This window comes from Papaver somniferum, chromosome 2 (genome assembly GCF_003573695.1).
Source record: "Papaver somniferum cultivar HN1 chromosome 2, ASM357369v1, whole genome shotgun sequence".
NCBI classification, from domain to species: domain Eukaryota; kingdom Viridiplantae; phylum Streptophyta; class Magnoliopsida; order Ranunculales; family Papaveraceae; genus Papaver; species Papaver somniferum.
In genome coordinates, this window is record NC_039359.1 from 205,033,787 (window position 1) to 205,047,755 (window position 13,969).

At 37.1% G+C, this 13,969-nt stretch overlaps 1 protein-coding gene across 1 annotated transcript; it reads right to left on the reverse strand.

The window, feature by feature from the left end:
- Nucleotides 1-9,573: 9,573 nt before the first annotated feature.
- Nucleotides 9,574-11,139, reverse strand: LOC113352626 (berberine bridge enzyme-like 26). The gene has a single exon (XM_026596425.1). It carries the CDS (start codon nt 11,137-11,139, stop codon nt 9,574-9,576), a length of 1,566 nt encoding a protein of 521 aa, XP_026452210.1.
- Between the last annotated feature and the right edge of the window lie 2,830 nt (nt 11,140-13,969).

Sequence of the window (13,969 nt, forward strand, 5' to 3'; positions counted from 1 at the left end):
ACATATCGCTCAATTCATTATGGAATCTGAGAGTATTGCGTTAGATAAAGCATGAGAGGGGGCCGAGTGCCTAAGATGCTTTTTAGAAGACATTCCTCTTTGGCATAGGCCTGTGCCAGCTATATCTATACATTGTGTTAGCCAAGCTATAATAGTTAAAGCAAAGAAATAACTAATCTCAATCGGCGTTATTTCCATTGATTGGATAAAGTCCAAGAGAGAATATCGCGCAATCTTTGACGAAAGGTTTGTACAAAGAGATAGTTAAAAATGCATCGAGGGGGTTGGGGCTTAAGCTCATATATTAAACTTGCCATGAAGGATACTCAACCTTGCTGACTGGAGATCCCATGATCAAGGTTTCGAATGAGACAACTAATTTGTGGTGGGTAAAGGTAAACACTATCAGAGATTTTCATTCTCTGTCCCTTCCCTATGGTGTAGACGTGATAGTGTGACTGCATGTGGAGGATGACTTTTTAATAAGTCTTAATGAGTTCTATAGTTTCAATTTAAGATTGAAGTGGGGTGTAGCAGTAACACTCTTTATGGAAACTCACCTATCTGAATGAGGAAGTGGGTCGCTTCCTGTGAGAATATGAGCTGATTCTCTAGAGCATTCTGAGAAACAGGATACGTCCAGGGCCAAAACGGACAAAACGGCACGAGCTTGGCAGCAATCTTGGAGATTTACCGTGGTTGTTATCACGAATTACATCAAATGCTAGCAGTTCAAGACATAGTTCACTGTCTCTAGCAAGTAATTCTGGTAATATCTCACTAAGCAAAGGTTCAAGACCTCATGGACACCTCTGCCTAAAATGGTATTTCCTGCGTTTTTTATGTGATTTTCATTTTGATGGTTTTGGTATTACTGGAACTTAGGACCTAAAGGTCACTAAGGGTTCACTAGTTCATGCTTTTTCACTTTGGTGAAAGATACCTATAGTCTCACCATGTGAGAATTAAAGATGAAAGCTCTCAATACTAGTATGATTTATGCAATCCATAGTATGACCCTGGGGTCAACACACTTTTGTGTGAGGGAGAGGACGTAGAAATGACTAGTATGATTTCAACACTTGCACGATCAGTCTGTTTGGATCGTGAGGTTGGGATGTTTATTTACCAAGATCTATCTGTGTTTTCATGTTTTATTGAGTTTTCATTCATGTGGGGGATTGTTGGAAAACGATTAATAAAAACATAATTTTTTAAAGTTTTAATAAAAAATTATAATTTATTGTTTTATTTTGTGAATGAAACATTTTAGTCCCACATCGTGGAGTTTCCAATTTTTAATAGTTTTAAGAAACTATATAAACCTTTTAGTCCCACATCGGGGAGTTTTTCTTCTTAAGTTGTATTTGTCAATTATATAAAGAAATTCACTACTTTTGTAAAATCTATGGGAAAGGGGTTGCTCAATATTTTAGAGGGACCCCTAAGGGAAAATATTTTATACCGGTTTTTAAGCATTCGCGATTTTCCTTAACGGTTTTTTCGGAGTTGCCAAGCTCAAGTTGAGCATCTACTACATATGCTAGTAGTAGGTGTATTAGGGTGTTTTATCCTGGAGATATCCGTCCTGTGAGGGCTATAGCATCACTCTTGAGTGTAGCCGGGCGTTAATGTCTTAAGGACAGCGTGTTGAACACGTGACTCACTCTATTTTCCAAAGTTTTGCCTTGTTGTTGTTGCGGAGATACGGGGAGCTTGTTCGTTTCGTCAAAGCAATCACTTCCATTATAAAGGAGCTAAGTATCAATAACTTTTGCTTATTTGATTTTTCTTTGTTTTTGATTATTGCACCCAACAGATTTACCAACGGAGGTATTGTACGAGATCTTCATTCGTTTCCCGTCGTTAGAACCAGTGTATAAATTCAGGTGTGTATCAAAGTTCTGGAATTTTCTTTTATCTGACTCATATTTTATCACCAAGTTTTTCAATACTATTAGCATCCCATGGATCTTAATGTATGATCCCTCAAAGCAACAAATCCAACTCTATCTAGATCGTAACCACAAATTCATAAACCATCATGACGGTTTATCCTTTAAATCCTTTTAGCTTCATCTGAAGCACGGATACGCTTCTTAGATTCATGAGCAATGGTTTAGTACTTTTTTCAGTGTATTCGTCACTAGATTACGCAACACGTTCTAAAATTACTGAGTTCTTTATATGCAATCCCCTGACCAAAAAATGGGTATCCCTCCCTCAACGACCATATACTCTTCAGGATGATTATGACCTGCGCACTAATCCTAAAAAATATTATAGCAGCTGCCCTAAATTGGTATGTGAATCCTCGACAACGGCACTTAGTCAATCTATATGCAAGTACAAGGTGGTTTATACCTGTTCTGTTGATTCAGAAAACAAATATAGCTTACAAATCTTTTCTTCTGACACGGGTGAATGGAAAACGTTTCCATGGCCCGAAGAAATTTGGGTAGAGGTGTAAAACGTGTTGGCCCATCACAGCCCGGCACACGAAATCGCATGTTTCACGTGCCATGTGTCATGCTGTTCTGTGCTGTGCCAACGATTTAAACGTGTTGTGTCGTGCTGTGCTTTACTAGTCAAAAGCTAAGCACAGCACAGCCCACGGGCACTGCACAGGAATAAACGTGTTGTGCCGTGTTGGCACACTTGTTATAAACAATTTGAAATCATTTAATGTATACATTATGTTGGACATTATCACGAGAATTTAAATAGACAACATATCATTTCAAATTATTTCAAGTAAAATTAACAAGTTTATTCAATAAAAAAAATAGCCTATCAAATATAAAATTGGATCATTGTCATGTAAATTAATGTTATGGTCAAATATAGGTAACGACATTATAACAACGATATTGGAATATATTTTCCAAATATTTAGATATTATATGTGTTGTTATAAAAGTAAGCCAACATAAAATGTCAAAAACTAGCTTGAATAGTGATTTTTTTGTGAAATATACACAAAATGTGATGTATTTTGCCTTGTTATATGGTATACTTGTGCATACTATGACGTGCTTTCTTAACGTGTTGTGCTTGGCTAGGCCACGTGCTTATCCGTGCCGCGTGTTGTGCCGTGCTACTGTGCCGATTAAGCTAACCCAGCATAGCCCATGAAACTAACGTGTTGGGCCGTGCTGGGCTGAATCACGTGTTGTGCTGAGCTGGACTCAAATTTTCGCGTGCTGGGCTGGGCTTTGCTTGTGCTGGCACAACCCAATTTACACCTCTAAATATGGGGGCCTAATATATGGCATGATTTTTCTCAAGTGAAAACTACAGTGAGACCCATTCTCACACATTTTTTTACTGAGAAACCCACAGACAGAAAACTGAAGGCGCGCACCCATTTTTTACTTCCTAATTACAATATAATATAGTCTTAGTTTTTGTTAGATTAATTTTCGATAACACTTAAAATCCCTTTCTGAAATGACATCGGACCAGGGTGTTCCATGATCCAAATCTAAACTTTGTCTATAATAATTGAGCCTTTTATCTAGACTCTCTTATAGTTCGTCTTATGGGATCCGATCCAACTTTCTGGTGTATATGAATATTGTTGCGTGATGCTTCAAAAACAAACAAACAAAAAAACAAAGAATATTGCTATGTGCAACAGTCTGGCATGTAAGAAAATGGTAATCTCCTTTAATGTTTTTTTTCCTTTCTCTGATACATGGCATCTGTCGAAAGACTCCAAATCTGTCCCCTCATAGATCTGAAGAGCAGACGTAGCCCAATCCTATATCCTAGATTTGAATAATCCGTTGAGATGAAAAATGAAAAACCACCAATTTAACCTGGCTTGATTGGGGTATATCCAAATTAATTGGGATATACCCAATTTTAAAGGGACTCTTTTTGAGGGTTTTAGGGGGAGTCATAATGGGTAAGTTAGAAAACCCCCTTATCCTTTAAAAACCTATTACCCTAAATCAGTTTTAATTTTCTTTTTATTTCATCTTCTTCTTCTCTTCTTCTTCTCCTCCACAACCCTACCGGCTCCATCACCCCTACCATCACCAAAACTCGTCGATGAATTCGCTAAAATCGTCGATTCGAAAACTCCGATTAATCTTCATTAATGGATCTGCTAGCCAAAAAACAGAAAAATACTGTTCATTTAGCCAAAATGGATATTTGACCCAGAATCTTTTTTATTTATTAACCTGAAGAGACAAATATATCCCTATCTTCTTCAAATAGATACTGGACTGAAGAAGAACAAAGTAATCAAATAAAAACAGAGTATTTCATTGCAGATCAAATAAAAACAGAGTAAAAAAACCAGAATACTTAATTGCTCTGTTTTACGAATTAAAACAGAGCAAAAAACAGAGTGCGTGAAACAGAGCAAAACAGAGTGCGTGAAACAGAGCAAAAAACAGAGTGCGTGAAACAGAGTGCGTGAAACAGAGCAAAAAACAGAGTGCGTGAAACATTGCAGATCCTTCATCTCTGCCTCATGCCAACCACAATTGCCATCACTTGCACATCTGTAATGTCATCTCCTGCATCATTCCATTGCAATACCAACCAGTCCACCTGACACTACACTAGAACCAGTTTCTCCATCATCAAAACAACACCACCACTACCCATTAACTACATTACTGCCACCAGATCCAACAACTGTAGCTGCAACTAATAGCATTACCTGCATCATTCAAATAAACAATGTTAGACAGATACAATAACAACAATTGCTTAATTTTGCAAGTGCAACTGAAATTTTTGTTCTAACTCACAATAAGAGATGGCCTGTATAGTATTCATTTATAACATAAGTGAAACACTCTTTAGCAGAGTTTGCATTTCTTTCATTAATCCAAACAAAGAATACTCTTTTAAATACAATCTATACTAATCTCACAATTGTCAATTCCTCCCCATTCATCAACTGGCATAATTGTTTTCGGCACGACATTCTTAATATCAGCACAAGACGTAAGCAGATACATTAAGCAATAAATACATCACGCACCTGGTTATATCCAGCGGTGCGACCATTATTCCAACTTTAGTTTCAGTAATCAACACAGGATGTACCTGTGTACGTCAAGAAATAGTACAGGATGGCATGTACTTTCCCATCTATCTGTTCTTTTTCTTCGCATAACTTGAGACTATACTTTTTAAAATAAGAAAATTAGTAAGGCTTATGTAATTGTGAAAAGAGATTATACTGTTACTGCATTATCAGTAAAACAAAATTTAACACATTGCAAAATTCAACACATTGCAAAACATAATGAAACTGGTTTCATCATAGCCTAAATATCAGTGAAACCAAATTTAACCAAATTTAAAACAGGATGTAACTGGTTTCATCCTAGTTTAAACAAGGGTGAAAACAAATTCAAAAAATTTTAAAACATGATGAAACTGGTTTCATCCCTGCCTAAATATCGATGAAACCAAATTTAAAACACGATGTAACTGGTTTCATCCAAGCTTAGTTTAAACATGGTGAAAACCGATTAAAATTTTTTTAAAACATGATGTAACTGGTTTCATCTCAGCCTTAATATGGGTGAAAACAAATACAACCCAATTCAAAACATGATGTAACTGGTTTCATCCCTGCCTAAATATCGATGAAACCAAATTTAAAACAGGATGTAACTGGTTTCATCCAAGCCTAATTTAAACATGGTTGAAAACCAATTACAGATTTTTTAAAACATGATGTAACTGGTTTCATCCAAGTTTAAATATGGGTGAAAACAAATACAACCCAATTTAAAAACATGATGTAACTGGTTTCATCACAAAATTAATCTGAATAGCTTCAAATGGACATTTCTATTCCAACATTAAAACAAACAAAACACACCCCAATTAGACAACTGAATAAGAAAGGAAGAAATAGAACAAAAAAAAGGGCAAAAAAGGTGGTACCTTGACACAGATACCACATCCAATACACAGCTCCTCAGAGATGTAAGCAATCTTTCCAGCTACAGTAACCTCAATACACAATTTCTCTGTTGAAAACCCAAGTTAGGAAATTGAACAAAACCCTAAATTACAAAGATTTAATAATTCAGAATAAGCCCCAAATCCGATTTAAAACAAAGAGTTGTTCAATTAGGGTTAGCAGAAGATGGAGAAACCGATTTCTGATAGTGTTGATTTTCACTGTAGATGGTGAGAGACGTTGATGGTGGGTATGAGAAGATACAGAAACCGATTTGAGAAGACCCCAAATTCTTATTTTTGATGGTGAGAGACGTTGATTGTGTATGGTTATGGAAATGGTGGAGAATGGGATCGAGAAATTGATGAGTTCTGGTAATAAAATCATGAAAAACAATCAGGATCGAGAAACTTACCAGTGAAATTGATGGAAGAAATCAATGGATTCGGTGGAGAGCAGTTGAAGAAGGGTTTTGGAGATAATTGATGGTGGTGCTGGTGGTGGTGATGAAATCTTTTTGAAGAGAGATTTTGATTTTTCCACGGTGGTGATGGCGGAGATGGAGAACGAGATGTTTCTGGTAGAGGGTGGCGGAATTTTTGAGAAGATGAAGATGAAGGCGTTTTTTAGGTTTTTTGAAGAAAGAAGAAGAACGTGTCGAGGTATAGGTGGACGTGGCAGGATAGTTGTGTCTATTTCACACAAAAGATTCTTTTGGACAATTGACCCAGACTGAAAGCTTACAAGTCCATATGGCCCAGAAAACACAAAATTTTGGCTATATAGCCCATTTTCTGTATATTTTAAGCAAATTAGGAGATATGAGTGTATACCCATACATGTTTAACCACCATTTGGAGTCAAGTGGTACATTTAGAATAATATAGTCAAATTAAGCACACACTTGAGCAATAAACAATCTACAGTATTTTGAAAAGATCCCATACGGGCCATACCCACTACCATTGGGCTAAAATACGTTAGAAAAATACAAAAAAAAACTCAAATACACTAAAAAGAACACAAGAACCTCTTCACTAACTTTGTAGGGCAGAACTTACTTATTAAGCCAATATCAAACAATGTGGTTATTTATGATGGACAGTGCTGGGAGTTCTGTTGGCCAAAGCTTTAGCACTAGTGGTTGGGCAATTTGTAGAAGTGCATTTCTTTGACATCGGAATGAAAGCTCTTCCAATTTTTGGGTTTGAATGTTGTATGCAAAAACGCAGTTGGTAATACCAAGCAAAACAACATTCTTGTCTAGTGGATTGAAACCAAGAACATCTGAATGCTACATGCGTTTAGGAATATCACTTAGCTTTAGATTGTCTCGTGAATTGAAACCAAGAACACGTGAAAATATCATGCCTTCGAGAATATCACTGAGCTTTATATTGTCTAGTGGATTGAAATAACCAAGAACACTTGAAAACTTCTTGCGTACAAGAATATGATAACTTAGATTTATATCTTTATGCAACAACTGCCAGTTCTCCTTAAGCACCCAGACACTCAAACTCAAGTCGATTCTCCTAGCATAACAGATTAAACCTTCAGACACATTAAGACACTGACTGCTATGTGCACCACCACCTTGTACCTGGCCAGCCGGCAATTCAGTCAACCTACATTTATTTTTGTTTACATTGTAAGCTAGAATTTTGTTTGTATTTGCAATCCAAAGCAAATCCCCATTATGGCTAACTAAACCGCCAAAGGACCTCCCAACCGATATCTTCAGGGCATGAAACTTCACAGATCGTCCATTCACTGGCATCAGAAGAAAATATATGAATACTGAATATTCTCCTTTCCTCTCCAAATTCAGGTATCCGCACAACTTTGTAATTTGTAGATGGAAAGCACTCACATATGAAACCAGTCATAGTCTTACAATTAGATACAACATCTTTGGGTGGTGGAGGAAGCAAAACCCATTTTGCAGTGAGAGGATTAAATACAATATAAGTAATCTGATTAAATAGTGATGTTGAAAACACAACCAAACCATTACTTGAACCCATAGTTACTTGGCATGAATTTCGATCGTGCCCCAACAGATGCTATTGCAGATGAAAAAACCTTAGGAGCAGTTAAATGATCATCTTTGTGTGAACAAATAATGTGAGCTACAGCCCATAGGACAGATTTAGATGAGCTGTTATGTTTCATCCACTTTTTGATAAAATAAGGATTAGATAGAAGTGAAAATCATTCCTTCGAAACACACTTAAACTTGAAGATCAAATTTAAAGGAAGAAAAACAAAGATTTCAAACAGATATCCGCTGCTAGGTTAGTATATTTGCAGCATTCAGATGACGGCAGTTCACACGATTTCCGAAGTAATGAACTACAGAAACTAGAAGAATAACTCAACTTCCGCCTCTTATTCATCAACATCTTCGGAATAAAGCAAAATACAGAAGAAAGAAAAAAAAAAGCCAGAAGAAGGGTTCTTTAGAACTGAGAAGAAAAATTATAATTACAGTACTAGGAATGCACAATATACACCACAAAATTTGAAACTCTACATGCTAGGAATGCCAAGTTTATTCACGAACGGTACTTCAATACCTAACTAAGTTCAATGATTAAGGAATGTCTATGTCACCGATCAAAAAAAAAAAAAGAAAAGAAAGAAGGAATGTCTATGTCAAGCTTCTATTTCCTCTGTTTCTCGCTGTTTCCATATATTTTTCAAGCAATCAATTGCCACGGGTGGCATCTCTGTTGTACGCGGCCCATACCCGCATCAGTAACGCTAAATGCCTGGGAATTTCTTGGATGACCACCTCTTTACGTCACCAAGTATTTCTTCCTTTCTCCTCTAGTAGACATTTCGACAAAAATTAGCCCACTATTTATAGGTATATTCCGTTAACTAGGACCCTAGGACTTAAGTGATTTCGCACATTAAAACCCTAAATATATTCTTACCAAAACAAAGTCTGATTAGAACCTATTGTCTAGATTTCTTTAGTCTTGGAAGGAGAATTTTTCAAGGACTTTGGGGAGGTAGCTATGGGCCAAAAATTGTGCTAGCTAAACTGGGATGTTTAACTTAGCGGACGTTTCTAGCTTAATGTAAACATTTTGGTTTTGAGATGGTGGGTCATCACATAGCCTAGACTTCGGTCACCGCCGGCGCTTGACACTTATGACAATTTTGCGGCAGGCTTTCGTGGCCCATACTTATATGCCAAATTGGGTTGTTTACAAATGCATTATCGTATCTGAAGTGAATTAATTTGTAAAGAATCGGAATTTTTTACCTAATTTCGAAACCAGCTACCTGACATATTACAACACCAAAAGTAATACTATCGAGCTCCTGAAGAAGCTAATAACTTGGCTTTCGGAGGAAATGGGTTTTGAAGTGCATACTAGAGGAGGTACGTGGAACTAGTGTTGGCCTTTGGAACAATGCATGGGTTATATATATTTCCATGTAACTAAGGCAGATTTTGTAATCAATCACCAAAAACACAAGCAAAATAAGTTCAAACGCTTTTATTATTGCAAGATTATAGAAAACAGGGAATCCAACCCTCCCTAGTGGGAGTCAACCCCCCTACCTCTCGCCCGCATTATGGACGAAAGGGGTGAGCGGGTATTACAGTGGAACCATCAAGCATTTGCAACACTTGGAATGCTTTGTTCGTTTCTAAAGAAATTTGCAGGATCAACTTTAGTCTTCACACGAACTAATCTGTCATAGTTATTTTTGAAGTAGTTACCACCCCAGACTTTAGCTTGCAAGTAAGTTGCTGTACCATTTGTACTTTGACCTATATCAACATCTCTGTAGTTCACATATGCTGCTCTTGGATTTTTAGATACATAAGGTGCCATATACGCATAGAGTCTTCTCATCCAGCTTACTCGTTCTTCATTTTCTGCTAAACCTCCCCAATGTGTTAGATACAGGATTTGGTATATATTTCCTTCTCTATGTGGGAAAGGAATTGATGATTCAGAAATGTCATCCATTTTTCCACCGTAAGGAACAAAAATCAAAAGAGGGTAATCTTGTTCCAATAATCTTTTCCAAATTCCATCAAATCCCACTGTTGGAATGGGTACCTTCACGTAATCAGATTTTGCTTTGAAAAAGAACTTGGCTTGATTTCTATTGAGTAGATTTTCAAGAGGACCATTAACGGGTAACCCGTAAAAATATAGAGTAGATTGAACCCAACTCATTTCGGTACAATCATTACTCGTCAAGCCTAACTCCGGAAATCTTTGATTCATTAGACTTAAGAGGTTTTCCTTGCTTCCAAGATATATGGAGTTGAATGAAGCTCGCGCAGTTCTAACACCATTTTGATTAAAGACATCTAACAGGACTCTGATGAAGAGTTCCTCAGGAAGATTATACGCGATATCTTGCCACTTATACACAAGTGCAGTTGCACCTTGCTGTACGGTTTTGAAGATTGTAAAAACAGTTACAGTAGATGGAACCGTGACCAATTTAACCTTCCAAGAAAGAACGATTCCAAAACTTCCTCCACCACCTCCTCTAATGGCCCAGAACAAATCTTCTCCCATAGTTGTTTTGTCAAGAATTTCACCATCAACATTGACTATACGTGCATCAATGACTTGATCAGCTGCAAGGCCATATGATCTTAACAGGGTACCATAACCACCTCCACTGAAATGGCCACCAGCACCGACAGTCGAGCAAATACCACCGGGAAACCCAAGTGTTCGACTTTTTGCTGCAATGTTATAGTAAACTTCTCCTAGAGTTGCACCGGATTGAATCCAGGCAGTTTCGGTTTGTACATCAACAGAAACTGATCGAAGTTTGTTTAAATCAACGACCACGAATGGAATGTCAGATAGGTAAGACAGACCTTCATAATCGTGTCCGCCACTGCGAGTTTTGATCTGAATGTTGTTCTTTCTCGAACAAGTTACAGATGCTTGAACATGAGATTCAAGCAAAGGTGTAACTATTAAATATGGTTTTGGGGTTGTGGGTGATAATAATCTTAGGTTTTGTATAGTGGATTCTAAGATAGTTGTGTAATTCGCATTATTTGGTGTATAAACTGGTATTGAAGTTTGAGATTGTTGCGAAAGACATTGAAGAAAGTCACTCTCAAATGAAGAGTTTCCCAATGAAATGCAGAAAACAAGAACAGAAAGTATAATGAAATGAGAGCTTGAATAAGTTGTCATGTTTATATTTCTCAAGTGCTTTTTGTTTGTAAGAAGATGCACAAAGATTTGGCTATTTATAGGGAAGATATTTGATAACCCCCTGCCTCCACTTGCATGTAAACAAGTTGGCCATTGACAAATTCATCACGTTGGAACCCTTGCTTACCACAGATATAAATAAAAATTTGTCGTCTCAATCCGCACTCTTGCGTCCACTTCTATATGTCCCTTCGGGAACACCCGATTAAATTGGAATATCCACTTGTATATAATCAGCTGGCATGTCCAGACGCAAACACGGCCCGACACATAGACGAAGGCGCGGCAGTGTCTTGAAAAATCTGGATGAAACGTTATGAAATCAGCAGTATTTCACACTAATTTGCGAATGAATAAGCATGTATTACTCGTGCAACTTTTATACTAAAAAAAACGGACATTATTAGTATACAATTAAACTAAAATTCTGTGTGACAGATCATAGTCTGGTATCATTAGTGTTGAGATAATTAGTCCCACATTATTTGGGCAATCTAAGATTCTGCGGTTTATAATCCTATGGGCCTCTCCACTTATTGCCAATTGGTTTTGAGTTGGATGCCCGTATTCTAACATGGTAGCAGAGCAGGCAATTTGCGACGAGTCTTTAGACCGCGTCACCCGATTTATTGTCCACGTGTAAGACCCAACGAGGCTACATGTGAGGGGGCATGTTGAGATTATTAGTCCCACATTGTTTGGGCAATCTAAGATCCTGCGGTTTATAATCCTATGGGCCTCTCCACTTATTGCCAATTGGTTTTGAGTTGGATGCCCGTATTCTAACAATTAGTAAGTAATTAAGACGACTGGGCATGCAACACTGACACATTCCAAAGAAAGTCTGTTCATTTAGTCAATTGCGCAAATATTTTTAAAACATGGTTCTAATGGACGAGTAAAATCTAGTATGGATGAAATGGACAACAAAAAATAGCAAGAATGAATCTGGATTCATCCTGGCTTAAACTTAAAAAATAACGACGGTAAAATTGGATGCATCCTGATGTAAATTAAAAATAAAAAAAAGTATTTGAAAATTGGTAGGATGAAACTGTTTACATCCTGGCTGCTTTTACATTCTAGTCCATTTAAACAGTATCAAATTTTACATGTTTTTTTCACCCAGGAGTTGTTGTTATTGGGTTAACTGACCAATTTTGTGATTTTACAAAGGTAACAAGTTACCACCAACAAATGTTTGTGAAAATGCATTAAGAATTCGGTGTTGTCAAGTTTCGAACTCAGGTTATAACCTTCGTCACCCAATAATTTAACCTCTATATTCCATTGAGGACTACTTTATTAATAAACTGATGTTGAAAAATTAATAACAGTTACAAAAAAAAATGGATGGCTTGGAGCCCGCTTTTGCATCAATATGCGCAAGTTTTTACCATGAAAATTCACCCCACCAGAACAAATTTCTGGCTAGGTCGCTCATTGAATTAGCATTAATAACATCAGTAATCCATTTGTGCATCGCATCCCATAAGAGATTTCTGCAAGAGGGCTACTCACATGTTGGATGCATATTACTTTAGTATTAAATAGTTGGAAAAGGAAAAGATTGGATAAGATAATTCTATTTATTGTTTGTATAAATTCCGACAAATAAAATTGGAGAAGGCACTTGAGAATGAAAATAAGATAAAGAATTGTAAAATTCTTTTGGAGGAGGCACTTGAGAGTAAAAAAGAAAAAAAGTATATATAAGCCAAGAAGTGTCCTTTCGGAAATAAAAGATCTGATATGCAACTTGTGGGTGTTCAGCCACTAAGTGGGAACTGGGAACCCTACATTCCTACAGAGTTGGTGCAATTTTCCATCTGTGTATCAGGTAAAAATAGTAAAGGAAAAGTTCCACTCTTTCAAGGAATAAAGCAAACGTATTAGTGGAATTTTATTTTTGGTTTCTTGAGGTACTGTTGAATCCCGAAGTTAGCAAGAGTTAGGCGCCTCCTTGACTGTGTGATTTAATTTTCAATTTCACTTATAATATACCTAGATTTTTGATAAATATAGTAATGTCTATTTTATTTTATTTTGATAGCTTGGTACAGTGGTCCCTAGACAACTCATAAATCCCATTCATTTAGGAATTTTAGCAATTACAAGGGTTCGAATCCTGGTCTCCGCAGTGGGAGGGAGCATGAAAGCCATCAGACCACTTGATGATTCTTATAATAATGTCTTTTCGGGGCAACCAGGATTAGTGAAGTTAAAATTTATAGGAAAATTCACGCGTATAATCTAAGCCACGCATGCACAGGTGCTAACTCATCTAACCGAGCAATGGATGGAAAAACTAATGAAGGGAGGAAACACTAATTTCAATCTATTTGGGGAGGAAACGCTAATTAGCAATCTTGGGAGGGGAGGAAACGCAAAATAGCCCTTGTTTCTTCTTCCTTTGTTTTTTTTCTTTGTAACTTCCTTTTTCCTTCGTCTTTTCTTTCTTATGATTACCTTTTATTGCCTAGAGAACATGGTGAAAATAATCGAGGATAATCATGTTGTTGCCGTTAGTTGATAAGATTTTTGGAAGAAGATTCAAAGTGATTCCATTTTTAAGTTTTAAATCTGTGACGTTGTGAAAAAACGGGGGTATGTATGGGCTGTCGTAGGCTCCACAAATTAATGAATATACTTCCCACTAATTAACTGGTAATATAGCGATAGTAAGAGATCGTTCCCACTAGGGCTGCACATGGGCGGGTATGGGCGGGTATAAGCTAAAACCAACCTCGCACCCATAGGCTGCGGGTTTTTTTTTTTATAACCAACCCCGCACCCACAAACAGCGGGC